At 38.2% G+C, this 14,954-nt stretch overlaps 1 protein-coding gene across 6 annotated transcripts in view; it reads right to left on the reverse strand.

Annotated features, from left to right (window-relative positions):
• Positions 1-14,954, reverse strand: part of LOC127660380 (serine/threonine-protein kinase BRSK2-like) — a 184,895-nt gene that overhangs the window by 20,171 nt on the left and 149,770 nt on the right. For 2 of the 6 annotated variants that reach the window (XM_052150825.1, XM_052150580.1), the window contains exons 8-16: positions 13,690-13,836; positions 10,933-10,964; positions 9,384-9,548; positions 8,398-8,495; positions 7,272-7,422; positions 6,466-6,534; positions 4,455-4,515; positions 1,676-2,342; positions 582-630 (exon numbers count right to left, since the gene is read on the reverse strand). In XM_052150825.1, coding sequence (XP_052006785.1) covers positions 582-630; positions 1,676-2,342; positions 4,455-4,515; positions 6,466-6,534; positions 7,272-7,422; positions 8,398-8,495; positions 9,384-9,548; positions 10,933-10,964; positions 13,690-13,836 — 1,439 coding nt within the window. The remainder of the gene's footprint in view (positions 1-581; positions 631-1,675; positions 2,343-4,454; positions 4,516-6,465; positions 6,535-7,271; positions 7,423-8,397; positions 8,496-9,383; positions 9,549-10,932; positions 10,965-13,689; positions 13,837-14,954) is intronic. The other 4 variants (XM_052150660.1, XM_052150901.1, XM_052150976.1 and 1 more) reach the window with 4 other exon arrangements.

Genomic DNA, 14,954 nt, shown 5'->3' on the forward strand with positions numbered 1-14,954 from the left:
TAGTTCTGGCATCTGGCTCATTTCTAAAGCCTGCTGGGATTTCACCATAGTGAGTGCCTATCTAGGCCAGCTCAACATACTGTGGCAATACCCCACCAAGAATACAAAAAAAAAAAAAAAAAACAGTAAAGAAACAAGAGGAAAAAACTCTGAAAAGTATGTTTCTGCTCTGGTTCTGCTCTACAGTGTGTGACTGTGAAGCTAAGTGGAAGTAAAACACTGAATTATACATGAGAAACTATTCCCTGATAATGTCTTCAGCAACAAACTAGGCTAATAATGTTTGGGCCACCACATTAACTTTAGCAGTTAAATTATCAAAGATTTTTTTCAACTCATTAAAAAATATACATATAGAGAAATTGTAAGTGCAAGAAGCAAAAGTTAAGCTCCTTAATAAAGCAAGCTTTAATTTAGAGTTGGAGATGTAACTCTGTACAGCTCAGATAAAACACCAGGTGATGCTTTTTGTCCCACACATAGTAGAATAATAAGTATTGAAGCAGAATTGTAATGTCCCTTTCACACTCTAAGATTGAATAAATTTGCTGTGATAATGCTTGAAAATGGAGAATACTCACTCGGGGGAAGACTCTGGTGTTAGGCTGGACATTTCCTCTTGTGTAGGAACTGGAGATAGAAAAAGAGCACAACCCTCAGTGGTATATAAACAGTGCATCATACTCTATATCTAAAGAGATTAGGCATTCACAACATGAGGAGGGGAATGCTAATTAACCATGGCTAAATACTCCAAACCTGCAGAGATTAAGAGTAATTCAACTCCCCCTGCTATCAGCTCATCTGATCCTCTCCCCAGTAGAAATGGGAAAGAGGAACAGCCGGAGATGAGGGGAGATGCTTGTGCAGTTTTCATGATCATTACTAGATATATCCTCCGATAGAGCTGATAATGGAATATCATTCAGTTTATTACACAGTGATCTGTAAAATCAGTCTTTAGATAATATCCCTTGGTAAGAGGGGGACATTAAAATTAAATTAAAACAGTGTTAGCAAGCATCATTCTTTCTCCTAAATGCTTTCTATATGTATATAGGCTATGATGCATTACTTTTCACATGATCTTTGATATAATTGCTTTGAAGCCATACATAACTAGGTCTTTATTCAGCCTAATCTTCTTATAAGTCCATGTCTATGCTGCAACATTTTTTAAATTCAAAAATGACGTGCTGTATAACACGTTTGGCTGCAGTTTTCCAGTGAAATGTAAAGCTGGAGGCACCAAAAGCGAGTAAAATGGTGTCGTATTCAGTCGTAATGATTAAAACTTAACTCCCTAACCTAAAACTTTGCCTGAACCTAACCAAGAGTGTTTTAAAATATAAATGAGATGTTAAAAAGACATCCTTTTGTTTATGTAAAGCAAACATTAAAAGGTATTGCCTTACAAGTCTTGCACTATTTATAAAGTTTTTTGATGTCATAAAATAGCACTGTGTGAGGAACAAAGTGTTTATGAACTAACAATCTGCATGTTTTAATTAAAAGCAATTTTTGTTGTAGTGCCTCTAATGCTTATTTCTCCAGGAAAGTGATATGTACAACACGGAACCTAAAAACTATTTAGCAAAAATGTATGTATATTAATGTGATTCTATGACAGCAGGTTGTTTTTATTACTTTTAGATGCCTCCAGCACCACTGATACCTTGTAGTTTCCTGCGGTGGAAGCGTGGTGAGCCAAGGAAGCTGTTCTTAATGGAGTTGAGGCGTGTCCTCCAAGGCATACCTCCAATGGAGGGGCTTGGGGGTGGTGTGGGGCTCGGGGTCCCCGCTGGGCTCTCCTTAGGCGTGTGCACCGGCGTTCCTTTTGGAGTTGACAGAGGGCTGCCCCTGGGGGAGGGGTGGGGCGTAACCTGTATGTTGGGGATAGATTTGCCGTTGTGGTCAGTCCCGGCCAGCGGGTGAAGGTGGTGTAGCCGAATGGGCGAAAGGGGAGAAAGGGGAAAAGAGAGTTTGGGTGGCACCATGAGCGGTGGCCGCCGCACCTTGGGGCTGCCGGGTATTGGTGGGGGCAGGGGTTGACAGGACGTGGAGGGCGTAGGAGATTCTGATTTGGCAGCCGTTGGCGTGGCCGATGTGTTAGGCAGTGGGTTTGACCTGGTGGCCTGCAAAGGCTTGTCTGCAACTTTGGGCTTGGCTGGTAAGGTCTGGGTTTTGTTGTTGGGCTGGAGGGCAGCTGTCTTTGGTTGAAAGTTTTTGGGGGAGTGGGGGCCTGTACCATTAAGCCGGGACACAGGAGCATGTTTGGGGCTGTGGTTGGGCGACTGTGTGAGTTCTGCGGATTGTGGAGGAACAGCAAACCGCCGCATGGGCTGTAAGAGCGCATGCACAAAGCCAGCAGCATACACACAACACACAGCCCCGTAGTTAACAGGCATTACGGAGCAGACATACACACACACCAACACCAGACATGAAAGGATGGTGATCAAGGCACCGGTGATGAGCGGTGAGGAAGAAAATGCAGAAAGAAAGAAAGAAAGAAAGAAAGAAAGAAAAAACACATGCCATTAGCATAACCAGCCAAGAGGCAACAAGACAGTAGAAATAAAATGTCCAGCATTACTTAAAAAATAAAAAAAAAATCGGCAACAAAAATTTGCAACAAAAAGCTCTGGGTTGTTGTTGTTGGGACAAAAAAAAAAAAAAAGGTGTTGTCAGCAGTGACTAAGCAAGCAGGAAAACTGCAAGGCACGTTAGCTTTGCTTTGAAAGGACGCTATTGTCGGAATGCATCATAATTTCAATGTTTTTTTTTTGTTTTTTTTAATTGGTGGATATCTGCTTTGTTGCTCTTAGAAAATAAATTATTTCAAAGTGACAATTCACTGTCTGCTAAGAAAATAAAAAAATACATATGAATTAAAAGATCTCTTCAAGACAATAGCGCCACACTATCAAAATGGCAAGTGAAAATACAGTAAGTGCAATTGACAGAGCATAGAGTACAATGTTGCTTCTTTTTGTATGATATGAGGATGCTTGTGACACTGGTGAAATCATCATCTTTTTGACAGATGTTGCTAATAAATTGGGCTGAATACAGGGAATAGATACAAAAAGGGCCACTAAAAGTGTAGAGTGTGATTACGATTGTTGACATAAAACCTAACCAACCATTTTATGAAACATTAAAAAAAATCATAACAGCAATCATACCATAGCAAGAAAAATACCATGAATGCAATAAAAAGGATTGTTAAAGCTCTTTCATACTGCAGGGAAGATTCTTCCATGACAAATCTTTCTAGTCTATGCATGAGCGATAAAGCTAATCTCAGATGAGCTGCATCAAGGAGTTCTTCACAGACTAATTCAAATGACTTCCTAGTTCTCTACATGAGCCATTTATCAGTCAAAGGGCAACACTCCAAAGATTGTGAAAATATGGAACATTTGAAACTGCAGAGTATTTGATCAGGCTGGATTCAGATTCGGCTCTGGACTGAGTCCTGAGGGGACGTCCTTGATGTAACTCAAGGACGGCATATTGGGAAGTCTTAGCAGTGGATTTGTAATCAGTTAGCCTCTTTAAACAAGTCAACTGTAAAAGCTGGCTACATCCAGGGCTCCACTATTAGTGAGGAATCAGGGTTTTTCGAGGGATTTCAACAAGACATTAGTGACTGAGGCTTCTAATTTTTTAAAGAAACAAGCCTGTGAATTGGGCAAAGATTAGCAGTAATTATGCTAAGCATCATAGGGCTTAAAGTGGTAATGATGAGTGCATCAGAAGGGAAAGGCAGCAATTTTCCTGCAGTTTTATAGCTTTAGGTAATATTTAGCTGTCTTGTTTACTGTAAATAATAGTATAATTAGCAATATCGCTCTACTGTATATATCATTGCAAACAGGCAGCTGTACATTATTAACAATTCTGAGAAACATATTTTGCAATGTCTTATGCATTCTACATATACAGTGGACCCAAAAAATTTGGACACTTAAGCCTGACTTGAATTAAATTATTTGCATTGGTAAACAAAATATCAAACCAATGGCATCACACTTTCTGGGTGACTTTTACTGTACATCGACTAAAAATGGCCTAAGGTCCATTTGGTCAAAAGTAATCACAGAAATGGCTAAAATAAGCTTAATAAGTAAGCTTAAATAAAGGTCCTGGATCATTTGTTTTCAGATGACAATTGGTTTGATATTGTATTTCGAATGCAATGACATTCAGATATTTTTAAGTGTGACTTTTTGGGGCCAGTGTTGTAACATTATATTGTAAATACATACTAAATTTCTGTAGATCATTGACATAAACAGATGTACTGAAATAAGTTTCTCACCAATGCACAATGTGAAGATGCCACACCTTCAGAAGGAAGTCTATCTAGAGAACAGCTGGCTATAGATTGTAATTGGTATCAGACTAGCTGAGAGAAATGAATAAATAAGTATGGAATGGGGGCTTACCCGAGGACTGCTGAGGGGACTAGTGGACAGACCAGAAGATGCTCCACTGATGGATCGGGACCTAGAGTTGCACAGCATAGATTCATTGATACATTGACAGTAAAACAGGATTCTGCCCCATATATACTGTAGCACATCCCTGTAACTCCACAGGACATGCCCATAGAGAGCATGTATGGATAAAACATGTTTAAGAAATTGAGTTAACATTTGGCTCTATAACACCAGACCTCTATGTTTTAATAATATGTCAACTTTCCACATGTATAAATATCAAGTCTTTTGTTGATCTTGATATTTATACATGTATATTGAGTTGCTGTTTCTATTGAGTAATTTATAATTATTTGTTTTATGCATGTAAAGGGTCGTCCCAATACCCATTTTATAAGGTTATGTAAGAAACATGTCGTATTCTCTGATTTCATCTGAACTTCATTGTGTTTTAGATGGTGAGCTTCATTGGTTAACTCCAATACATTATTCAGATTTAATTGACCATGGACACAATGGGTTTTGTCATCAAGGCAAATGGAACCATAATTCATCCCTAATGGTGTCAACATTTGGATTTGATCCATAAACTGATCAATTTCCTTTGCTAATGCTACTTAGTTGAGAATTATGCAATTGCTTCCAATTGTCTTTGATCATTCAAGCATAAAAAATCAAATCAGCAAAAATGCCATGGCCAGATTCAGTGGAATGCTGATAGTTATTACATGCATCCTGCATTTGGCTAATTGGCTTGTTGTAACCAAACACAGCATCAGCGAGAGAGTTTACACAGTGTAACAGATTACTATGGAATAAAGTGTTTAATGGAAAGAAACAACAGTCACTAGAGGCCAGTAAATATATAAGGAAATATTTCAACTGTTAAAGCTATGTACTGTGTTTGTGAAATTTTATTTATGGTGCATCATTAAATTTTTACAAGAAAGAGACTACGATTATATTAAGAAAACTACTGGCTGTAAAAAGTCTGCATAAAATTGTATAAAAGATGCAGGGGAGCTTTTAAATATATTATATAATCCATTCAATTTAATTTTGAATGTTTACAATGTCTATACATTAGAACAGGGGTGACCAACCCTGCTCCTGGAGAGCTACCTTCCTGCAGAGTTTATATCCAACCCTAATCAAACACACCTGAACCAGCTTATCAAGGTCTTTAGGATTACTTGAAAATGACAGGCAGGTGTGTTGGAGCTAAACTCTGCAGGCTCTCCAGGAGCAGGTTTGGTCACACCTGCATTAGAAAGACAAATTTGATCTAGCAGTTTGTGTGTAAAACAATCATTTACTAGTGTGTAATTTAGTGAACTAGTGTGTAATTTAGTGAACCAAATAATAATAATAATAATAATAATAATAATAATAATAATATAATAAATCAAATAAAGTGACTACAGAAAATTTAAAAAAAATATTCAAGGCCTGTCACAGTGTTGTTATTTGGCTGGCAGACTGAAAAGACTCTGGATGTGCAAATTAACAGAAACTCTGTTAACTCAAGGTTGAGGAAAAATGCTGGAACAGATAAACACAAACAATCCGATAACCTCTGTCTCTCACCTAAGTGCCCACATCACTGTAAGACATACAAACAATGACGGGTGAAGGGGAGAGAACCATGAAGGCAAAACGAGAGCAAGGGGAAGAAAAATTAACAATTTGGGATCCACCAAGGGACAAAAATGCCAGACATCAAACGAAACATGAAAGGCAAAGCAAGTGAGATAAGATGCTTTTGATGTGTGTAGAGGGAGCCAGAGGGCCGCTGCTTTACCAAAACTCAGAGGCCAAACAGGGAGGAAAAACTCTTATTTACACTTACAACTTTTTTAAGTTCCCTCTCAAGTAAGCTAAGCTCTTAAGATCTTAAATGTCAGTGGTCGAAATAAAAAGGCCAGTGCTCTCTGTGGCAGCTACTAGTAGATGTTTTGAGTAATAAAAACCCCACTGCATCTTCAGATCAAAACAAAAGCATGGTGGTGGTTTATACCTCTCCTCTTTGCTTTGCAGTATGGGGTGGGCGTCTGAGATATCCAAGCTTTTACTGAAAACAGATTTACTAAAGTAAGAGAGAGTAAAGTTAGAATAAATTTACAAATGTAACCATGGAGTTGAGCCAAAGCATCTACATAGGGAAAGGACACTGGGTTGATGAAATGGATCACAATGGATATGGAAAAAAGTAAAGAGAATTTGTAGCAAAACCTGCCAAAGAATATATATATATATATATATATATATATATATATATATATATATATATATATATATATATATATATTATTTATTTATTTTTTAATCACATTATCACAATCCCATTGTGCCCTCAACTCGATTTTGAGAAGTCAGATTTCACCATATGGCACATTTAGCTTTCAACTTGACTAGCTGAGAAACTGATTAAAAAGAATTATAGAAACATTCTGCCATTGAAATCTTTGCTTTCTGTTTGCCCAAAATTAGTTGAGCTCAATATAGGGTTCCTGCACCTTTTGACCAATGCATTAAAACATTTTACTGTAAAGAGATTGTACTTGCAAAAAGCAATTTCTAGACAATAAAATATTTTAGAGCTCAGAATAACTATAAAAGTATAGATATTTTCACTATGTAATACACTTTTTTTAAAAAAGTTTTAAAATGCCCTGAAATTTTCATTTTTGGGATTTTTCATTGGATTTTTGGACAGAATATCATTGTCTTCAACTCTTCCTGTTAAGTCTTCACAAAATGTGACATTCTTTCTAGCATTCTGTCAGTTAATAATAGAGTAGAGAGAATGACTGGTTTCTGTACCTCTGTCCGTGTTGTGCAATGTCAATGGCTCGTCTCACAGGAACAGGCGAACCACCCTCAGTCACACTCAGCACCTCCATAGACTTGCGCTCTGGCCTCCTTTTGTTGTGCCTTGTCAAGAGTGGTGAGTCTACACGTTTCCTGGGAGGATCTGGAGACAAGAATATGAAAATAAATTCAATGATACCTGAAGCATGAAAACAACCCCTAAGCCCTTAGCGTTCATAATGAAAACATTTTTGATGTGAATATGCCACTTCTGTTTACACCCAAACACTTAAGGCTTAAAAACAGGAATTACATGAGCTGTGTCAGTGACTTTCTCTTTACTCCTGTATAGGCTATGCAGCTCGCTCAGTGCGTAGCTTTCTCAATGGCAATGCAATTTTCCCGCAATGCTTGTGTAAATAAAAACATGGGATCAAAGGAAGACTTCACTATTTTATTCTCTATTTCTTTGCTTTATTTAAAGATATTTCAGAGTTTATCTGTTTTTTTCTTTCACGTTCTATCGTGACCTGCAGCTGAATTGCACTGCAATAGTGGGGTTTCCCTCTTACGTAAAACACTTGGATTCCCCCAATGTACGAGTGCATGCATGAACGTGAGGGACAGTCGACATTTTACATTGGTGTTTAAATGGGTATAGTTTATAGTATATGTGATTTTCACACTGTACTCCCATAAATATTAAATTATTTCCTCAAAACAAGTGTTGTATGGCTCCATCATGTGATGTTTGTTGTCCGGTGGTATGCATTTACATGACTACAATAAACCGAGTTCTTCGGTAGAAACCTAGGTGTGTTAAACCACTTTCTCTTAATCCCTTAAAGTGTGTAAGGAAATCAGAATTCTAGTTTACATGAAGGTTTTCTGCAAAACCCGTGGAATAAACCGTTTTCTTAAGTGCATCAATCCACTTTCATTGTATGAAAGAGAGCAGCTCAGACATTTTACTAAATTTCATTTTTGGTGTTTCATGTAGTAAAGAAAGTTATAAAGGTTTTAAACAACATGAAGGTAACAGAACTGATGACAGAACATAATTTTTTGTATGCACTATCCCTTAAAGGATTAAATACATAACAACAGAAATAAAGAACTAAAAATAGAACCAACAGACCAATCTCAGTTCTGGGTGGTAAATTCTGATCCTCATGACTGGGATATCTCTCCTTACGGTCCAGAAGAAGGAAGTAGATCATCTTTTCCTGGTTGTCACTGGAACAGAGTCATCAAGGTTGTTAGGGCACAGAGGAACAAAACGTTTGTTTGGTCAAGACAGATTTCTGATATACTACAACCTTCAGTGCTCTATAATAATCCTTTGCTTAAGCTAATGAACTTACTTAGTTTACGAGCAAAGAGTAACATGGACCTTATTCCCAGAGAGCTTAAAGACATCCTGCTGAGATCACAGGATATTTAATTAATGATGCACAAAGATTTAAAATATCCGACAAGAGTGAAGCGAGTTCAAATGTTAAAATTCTGCCAGCGAGAGGCCTTGTGCTGAACGTCTCTGCCCCAGACCACACATTGGGAAGTAAATATAACCAATCTTTGCTGCAGGCGCCATCGAAATTCTTTAAACGCTGGGCAAGAGAAGAGACAGAGGGTAAGATGTTTTAGGAGAGAACACCCCGGCCATCAATCAGGTGGACTAACGAAGAGACTGCGCACAGTGGAGCATGCAGGCGGTAATTGTGAGCATGGGAGATGACAAATGAGTGGGAGTGAATAGGTGTCTCTAACAGCCTGCAGGCAGAATGCTGTACTGTGGGTTTACTAACCCTAGGAAACAAGAATTTAAAATAACACCCAAACATATGGTCTCCCAAAGCAAACACAAACAGGCTGCATCCAAAATCCTGTATTCTCATCTTACAATTTAACCACAAGAAACAACTTTCTTGGTGTCCGTAGCACTTAAATTTGAAATAACTGTTTGGCTGGAAAAACAAAAAGTAGTCCCTGATTGAGGTGTCTGTGATATGTGTCCCTTCAGATCAGAGTGGGTGCAGTTCTCCATGTCTGGCTCAGTCTTTTTCTACAACCCCTGCACTTCTTTCCTTCCACCTCCTCTGTTTCTCTTTCTTCATTACTCACTCATCTGACAGCAGGTCTTTCATCAGTTTGTTCTTGTCTCGGAAACAGCCCAACGAGTGCATGCTTTCCAGCACATCAGGGTCGATGTCCTCAGTGGAGGGTAGAGTGCGGATCGCCACTTTCCGTGGCACTGGCTGTTCTGGTTCTGGCTCGTTCTTCCCACCTCTGTGAAAAGATCAGCAAAGAGAAGATCAGACACAGGAGAATTCAAATAAGCTGTGCTTGTTTATATTTTATTAACTGAGCACACATGGTTATTCCCTCTGGTGAGTGTTGGGATCCTTGATGGTGGGATAAGTCAAACCATGACTAATACAAAAAGTTGAAAAAAGTGATACTGGGCGAATGAATGTTGCAAAACAAAGCAAGAAAATAACCATTCTTTGCTTAAGGGGGGCATGAACATGAAGTGAAAGCCAGTTTAAAGCATAGGCTCTTCAATGAACACGCACAAGCACACACACACACACACACACACACACACACACACACACACACACACACACGTAGTGTTTCCATGTTTTATGGGGACTTTCCATAGACATAATGGTTTTTATACTGTACAAACTTTATATTCTATCCCCTTTTGCATTTACAAAAAACACTGTATCCGCAAAGCAACCAGCATTGTGGACGACCCCACACACCCCTCACACAAACTCTTTACCCTCCTCCCATCTGGCAAGAGGTACCGAAGCATTCGGGCCCTCACGGCCAGACTGTGTAACAGCTTCTTCCCCCAAGCCATCAGACTCCTCAATACTCAGAGACTGGTTTGACACACACGTGTCCTGAGTTGCACTTTAATTACTGTCACTTTATAACTGTCTGCTACCTCAATAACTGCTATGTGCATAGAACATTATCTCATAGTATGTTATGTTTACATTTTTAGAAACTGTCATCTTTTTGCACTACTGAGTACTGGTCGGCGCTGCACTGTCTATTGTCCTGTTCATTGTCAGAAATTTGTTGTACTGTCCTGTACTTTTTGCACATGTTTGCACGTGCACTTTATATAGGTATATGTAGGTTTTTTTTTATATAGGTATTTTATTTTGTTGTGTTGTCTCATGTGGTCCTGTGTTGGTCCTTTGTTGTTTTTATTTAGCACCATGGTCCTGGAGGAACGTTGTCTCGTTTTGCTGTGTACTGTACTAACTGTATATGGTTGAAACAACAATAAAAACCACTTGACTTGACTAAACCTAACCCTACCCCTAAACCTAACCCTCACTGAAAACTTTCTGCATTTTTACATTTTCAAAAAACATAATTTAGTATGATTTATAAGCTGTTTTCCTCATGGGGACCGACAAAATGTCCCCACAAGGTCAAAAATTTTGGGTTTTACTATCCTTATGGGGACATTTGGTCCCCACAAAGTGATAAATACACGCTCACACACACACACACACACACACACACACACACACACACACACACACACACACACACACACACACACACACACACACACACACACACAAAGAACAAACACAGGTGTACAGTACAAAACACACACACACACAAATATGTTTATACTCACATGTACCATGTGTGCTTCTGTATCTGTTCTAACTGTAAAGAGAAGCATAAAAAAAAAAACATGAGCAAACCATTTCTTTCATTATCACACGACCTTTATTTCAGAGAGGATACTACAACAGAACCAAACAAAAAGAGCAGAGCATGACAATAACAATCTCTGAACGTCAGGCAGTTTCCTGCTGGCCGCCTCTAATCTCTCTCCTCTGTGTCGCATACTCTGATCTCGCCGGGTTTAACTGTTGAAGCTACAAAGGCATGTGCATTTCAGCAGCCCGCTAATTAGAGCTGTGGCCCTCATAACAAAAACAGCACCCTTAACAATGGAAGCCCATGAGAGCTAATGATTTTGTGCTTGTATATGTAATGTCAACAGGAATAACTTTAAAGGAATAGTTCACCCAAAAATGAAAATTCTCTCATTATTTCCTCACCCTCATGCCACCCCAGATGTCTATGACTTTCTCTCTTCTGCTGAACACAAACAAATATTTTTAGAAGAATATCCCAGCTTTGTAGGTCCTCACAATGCAAGTAAATGGTAGCCAGAAATTTGGAAAATGGAAAGCTCCAAAAAGGACACACAAAAGTAATCCATATGACTCCAGTGGTTTAATCCATATCTTCTGAAGCAATATGATAGGTGTGGGTGAGAAACAGATCAATATTCTTTTTTTAGTTTTTAGTCCTTTTTTACTATAAATTCTCCACCCTGCCCAGTAGGTGGTGATCTGCACGAAGAATGCAAATTGACAAAAACAAAAGTAGTATGCGAACGTTAAAGTGGAGATGATAGCAAAAAAAATTATAAAAAGGATCTGTTTCTCACCCACGTCTATCATATCGCTTCTGAACATGTGCATTTAATCACTGGAGTCTTGCGGATTACTTTTATGCTGCCTTTGTGCTTTTGGGAGCTCCAAAGCTCTTGCCAACATTCACTTGCATTGTATGGACCTACAGAGCTGATATATTCTTTAAAAACTATTTGTTTGTGTTCTGCAGAATAAAGAAAGTCATACACATCTGGGATGGCATGAGAGTGAATAAATGATGAGAGCATTTTCATTTTTGGGTGAACTATCTCTTTAAGACTAGCTGATATAATCTGTAATAGTGGTTAGCAACAGAATGGACCGAATAAAACACTTCTGACTGGTGTATATCTTTTCAGGAGCTATTGTATAAAAAGACAGCACTTAACCTGAACTAGAAACAGTGAGGAACTCGCATTTAACTAGAATGTCCAAAAAAAATAAAAAATAATTTACTTGTGTTTGAAGCTGAAAAAAGTCAATGTCTGTAGGCATGAGAGTGTTCAAATAACAATTACAATACATTGTCAATTGTCAACTGCCAGTGTTGTGACCTGGTGATACAATATTATCTTGATTTTTGGGCTACGAAACAATAACATTGTGAATTTTTGTTATGTGCAGTTTTACTTTATTTTATGTGTATAGTTTTGTGAAAATATTATATATTGGTCTCTTTTACTCACTTGTTTCTTGTTCATCTACATTGGACTTTTGGCACATCTATTCTGTGATTGCTTTGAGGATTTTAGCCAAATTAAAATAACTGAGTGCTGACCTATTGCTACTGTACATTTCACCATCTCACTGACTTGAGGTCTCCTTTTTCTCCAAAAGTATTTTTTACTAGAAATATAAATTATTGATGTGACAATATACTGTAAGATCTCTATTATATCATTGCTGAACCACAGAGGAAATGGGCTATGTTTGGATAGCTCTCAGGAGAAAGCTGTTTTCAATCACAGAGAGATGTGGGCAGAGAAGACAGCTATCTGTTTTTTTTTCTGGAAAGCAAAAAGAAACATGAGCATTTCAAAGGCTTGGTATCAGGACAAGATTCTACACCATTGTAACTCCAGCACTCTATAGGTAAAAGGGATCTGCTCTGAAGCAGAACAATGAAAAAAGTAGCTGAGAGGGAATGGGAGAGACAAGGAGCCACTGAAAGAGAGAAAGAAAAAGATAGACAGAAGCGCAGACACACAAGATTTTTGAAGCTCATGTGTGAGATCCGGACAGACAGGCTAGTTGGATTAGTTCTGCTGTGTGTTGACCTGAAGTGACAACTAAAAAGCACACCCATAACACTTTATTTAATAGAAATCAGCTTAATATACTGTGGATGTCTGCAGAACTGAGCAGCCAACCAGTGTCTGTAGACAGTGTAATGCACATGTAATGGTGTCACCTTCCATGATTCTCCAGACCATGTGAGCAATAGACTATGAAATCAAAATTTGACTTTTATGGCTTTAAGTCCATTTATTTTTTCCTTGAGGCCCTCTATATGCTAATGTACTCCTAAACATTGACAACATTCCCTTTTTACAGTCTACACTCTTCTGGGAAAAACTAAATAACTAAAAAACTAAATATTGATGACATCTTTCACTACACAGATATTTGTCCAATCAAATGCTCTCTAGAATGAGAATGCCTTTCCCCTGCAACCGACCAGCAGGTAGTAAATAATGTTTTATTGATGTGATTTACAATAAACAAAGCCTACTGTCTATTTAAAAAAAGGAGGCAAGCCCTTCAACATATCGTAAGTTTCTGTTTCAATAGCAATAGCATCAACACAATTTGTTGTGCTCATAAATCAATGTCATGGGATCTTTACATTATATTTCAAGATGCAACTCTAGATCTTAATTTACAGTAGATCTAGATGAGTCAGTGATATCACAAAGCTCAGCGTGAGGATACTGCACACTGACCGTGAGTCGCTTGGTGGCGTCCACCTCGATCATCCCCCTCAGCAGGTTCTGGCAGTCAGGAGGAATGAAATGGGGCATGTGGAAGACCCCCAGCTTCACTTTCTCCAGCAAGTTCCTCAAGTTATCATCGTCAAATGGCAAAGCACCCTGACAGTGAGACACATACTAAATATAGTATATTTTCATACCATCTAAACTACATAAAGATGAATGTAAATTTAGCATGAATTAAACATTAAAAATAAGCATAAATGTAACTTTTATATACATTACATTTCATGCATGGGCACTGTTGTAAACCCGCACCCGCTGCATTTAAAGGGATTGTTCCCCAATCGTTTTTGTCATAAATTCTCCTCCCTGCCAATTAGGGGGCAATATGCAAGAAGGATGTGAATCACCAAAAACATTAGAAGAAAAATGAGAAAGTGCAAGTAAAGTGGAAATTGACATAGCAGGGAGGAGAATTAATAGTAAAAGAAAAAACAAAAGACAATTTTGAAAATATTGATCTGTTTCTCACCCACACCTACCAAATCACTTCAGAATACATGGATTTAACCACCAGAGTCATCAAGAGTACTTTTATTTTGCACTTATGTGGATTTTGCAGCTTCAAAATTTTGGCACCCATTCACTTACATTGTATGGACCTCAAGAGCTGAGAAATACTTCTAAAAAATTTGTATTGTGTTCAGCAGAAGAAAGAAAGTCATACACATCTGGAATAGCCTGATTCAGTAGCAGCACCGTTATCCAACAGCAGCACTCAATTTAATTCCATTGTTTATTTGCTCACGTCACACAAGTAATCAAATCAGGCACTAGGCACTATGAGTTGGAACATTTAAGAAAAATACACATGCCTAACATTAACAGAAAATAGATGAGAAAGATGAACATTATTTGAAATATTAAAAAATAGCCTTGGCTTTTGGTCCAGCAGTCCGCCCGTGTCTGTTGATTCCCAACCTGCAGCCGCACCACAAATAAATATGTAAATAAATTTCACCCATTATATCAAATATTAGCGGTTCACCCGTCGGGTAACCACCCATGTGCAGGACTCTGTTTCACTGTACATATAAAGCTGTAAAGCTATGGTGTAGAAATTTCATGGCAGAATTGGCATATTAGTTTCATCCAAACCAATGAAGACAATAGTGGAATAGGTGAGCACCCCACTTCAATTAAGAGAGAGTTTTATGAAGGATATCAGCAGTGGAAGTAGGACTGCAAAATAAGTAAAGAAAAGGCTGACAATG

Source organism: Xyrauchen texanus, chromosome 1 (genome assembly GCF_025860055.1).
Source record: "Xyrauchen texanus isolate HMW12.3.18 chromosome 1, RBS_HiC_50CHRs, whole genome shotgun sequence".
Lineage (NCBI taxonomy): Eukaryota > Metazoa > Chordata > Actinopteri > Cypriniformes > Catostomidae > Xyrauchen > Xyrauchen texanus.